Source organism: Corvus brachyrhynchos, unplaced genomic scaffold, assembly GCF_000691975.1.
Source record: "Corvus brachyrhynchos isolate BGI_N302 unplaced genomic scaffold, ASM69197v1 scaffold200, whole genome shotgun sequence".
Classification (NCBI taxonomy): Eukaryota; Metazoa; Chordata; class Aves; order Passeriformes; family Corvidae; genus Corvus; species Corvus brachyrhynchos.
In genome coordinates, this window is record NW_008236184.1 from 5,295,143 (window position 1) to 5,297,755 (window position 2,613).

The window sequence follows — 2,613 nt, forward strand, 5'->3', positions numbered from 1 at the left end:
GGAATGAGGGAATGGAATGAGGGGATGGAATGAGGGGATGGAATGAGGGAAAGTGCCTGAGAGAGTGAGGGAAGGGAATGAGGAGAAGAAATGAGGGAATGAGGGGAAAGAATGAGGGGAAGGACCTGAGGAAGCGAGGTGGGGGAATGAGGGAATGGAATGAGGGGATGGAATGAGGGGATGGAATGAGGGAATGGAATGAGGGGATGGAATGAGGGCAAGGACCTGAGGGAATGAGGGAAAGAAATGAGGGGAAGGAATGAGGGGAGGGACCTGAGGGAATGAGGGAAAGAAATGAAGGAATGAGGGAAAGAAATGAGGGAATGAGGGGAAGGAATGAGGGCAAGGACCTGGGTGTCCTGAAAGAATGAGGGAAAGGAATGAGGGAAAGAACTTCATTTTCCCAAAGGAATGAGGGGAAGGATCTCAATGTCCTGAGGGAATGAGGGACAGGAATCAGGGAGAGGAGCTGAGTGTCCCAAAGGAATGAGGGGAAGGAATGAGGGAATGGCGGGAAGGAGCCAGGAAAGGAATGAGGGAATGGCGGGAAGGAGCCTGGCAGGGCCTGAAGGAGCAACTTCCTCAGTTTTATCCCTAGTGAAAGACCGGGATGACAAGGAAGCGCCGGATTCCGACGCCGAGGGATACGTGGAGGGCCTGGATGACGAGGAGGAGGATGAGGATGGTACGTGGGATGTGCTCCGTGGGATTCCCGGCAGCTCCCGCATCCCAAAGGAATGTGGGGAGGAGGTGGCAGGGCCTGGAAAATCCCATTCCTCAATCTGGGAATGGAGGGGTGGGATAAGGAAGGAACCAAGGGAAGGGACTGAAGGAATGGAAGGAACGGGGATGTCCTGGAATTGTGGAAATCCTCATGGAAAAGGGTGAGGGGAGAAGCAGCTTGGGCATGGAAAAAAGCAGGAATTAGGGAAGTGCATGGAAAACACGGGGGAGCTCCAGTGAATTCCCAGTTCCGAGCCAGGCCCTGAGGAAGGAGCACGCCAGAATTCCAGGGAATTCTGGGGCATCCCAGTGCTTTAGGTGCCGCCTTTCCCCGGCTGCCCCTGGAGCCATCCCTGGCTGCGGATCCGGCTGATCCCGGGGAATTTGCTGGATTCTCCCATCCCAGCGGCGCAGCAAAGCAGAAAAGCTGGATGTGCACTTTTCCCGGGAATGCTGAGTGGGAGCTCTGGGAAGGGCCACTTCCCAAAAGCTCCCAAACACACGGAAAACACTCCGGGGGCTCCGCACTTCCCGCTTTTCTGCTGGGAATGGTCGGATTTGGGGGCTTTCCTTTCGGGAATTCCCGAATAGGCCAGAATTTTGTGTCCCTGGAAGGGCTCCCGCTGGCTAATGGGAAAGTTCTGCTCCGGATTCCTGGAATAGCCAGGATATCCTCCAGCTCCCAAATCCTTGGGAACAGTGGGAAGTGGAGCAGCCGGAGGCTCCATGAGCAACTCTGACCCTGCATTCCCAGAGCTGCCGCCAATCCCGTGCTATCCTTAAGGAATTCTCCACTTGGATTGCCAGGGTTTGGGGTGGAATGAGGAAAAGTTTTCCATGGATTTTGTTTTTCCAGAGGAGGAATACGATGATGACGCTCAGGTAGTGGAGGACGAGGAGGATGAGGAGGAGGAGGAGGAAGGGGAAGAGGAGGATGTGAGCGGAGACGAGGAGGTGAGGCTTGGAATTCCACAGCGGGAATCAGCGGGATCCGACTGGGAAGGGCTGGGCAGGAAAGGGCTCAAATCTGGGATTTGAGGAGTTTTAGGATGGGGATGGGGGAAAAATGGGATTGGGGGGGTGGGGGGGGGGATTGAGGGAGGGGAAAAGGGCTGGAAGGAGGGGAAGTGGAACTGGAGGGGGAAAATGGGATTGGGAAGGGGGGAAATGGGATGGGAGGGAGAGAAATGGGATTGAGGGGGGAAAATAGGATCAGAGGAGGGAAAATGGGATTGAATGGAGAATGGGATTGGGAGGGGGGGAAAATGGGATTGCAGGAAAGAAAATGGGATTAGGGAGGGAAAATGAGATGAGAGAAGGGAAAAACTGGGATTGGGAGGGTGGGAATGGGCTTGAAGGGAGAATGGGATTGAGGGGGGAAAATGGGATTGGGAAGGGAGAAAATGGGGTTGCGAGGGTGGGAATGGGATTGAGGAAGGAAAAGGGGATTGTGGGAAGCTGTTTTCCCTCTCCTGCAGCCCCGCCCCCTCTCCCACCCCTCTGGAATGTTCCTCAGCCTCCCCAGTCCACCCCCGAGGCTCCGGAGGAACGCGCTCCAATAAATCCCGGTTTTCCCGGAGTCGGGAAGGGCAGCGCCGTTGCCAGGCGCAGCTCGGGAATTCCCAGCCGTTCAGTGCCGGGTTCCTGCTGTTCCATCCCGAACCGGCCCCCCTGGGAAGCGGCTCCAAGGCCTCGGGAAAAGGGCTGTCGGGAAGGATCCCGGGCCGATGCCGAGCTTCTCATCCCGCTTTTCCTTGTCCTCGCAGGAGGACGAGGAGGGCTACAACGACGGCGAGGTGGACGACGAGGAGGACGAGGAGGAGGCCGGTACGGAGCCCGTCCCGATCCCGCTTTTCCTGCGGCTGGGGCGGCTCCACACCCGCGGCACGC

The 2,613-nt window shown here is 56.9% G+C and overlaps 1 protein-coding gene across 1 annotated transcript in view; it reads left to right on the top strand.

Annotated features, from left to right (window-relative positions):
* The window catches only part of ANP32A (acidic nuclear phosphoprotein 32 family member A), a 5,681-nt gene that overhangs the window by 2,689 nt on the left and 379 nt on the right, over positions 1–2,613 (top strand). Inside the window, exons 5-7 of the mRNA XM_017737014.1 lie at positions 599–685; positions 1,580–1,677; positions 2,490–2,546. Coding sequence (XP_017592503.1) covers positions 599–685; positions 1,580–1,677; positions 2,490–2,546 — 242 coding nt within the window. The remainder of the gene's footprint in view (positions 1–598; positions 686–1,579; positions 1,678–2,489; positions 2,547–2,613) is intronic.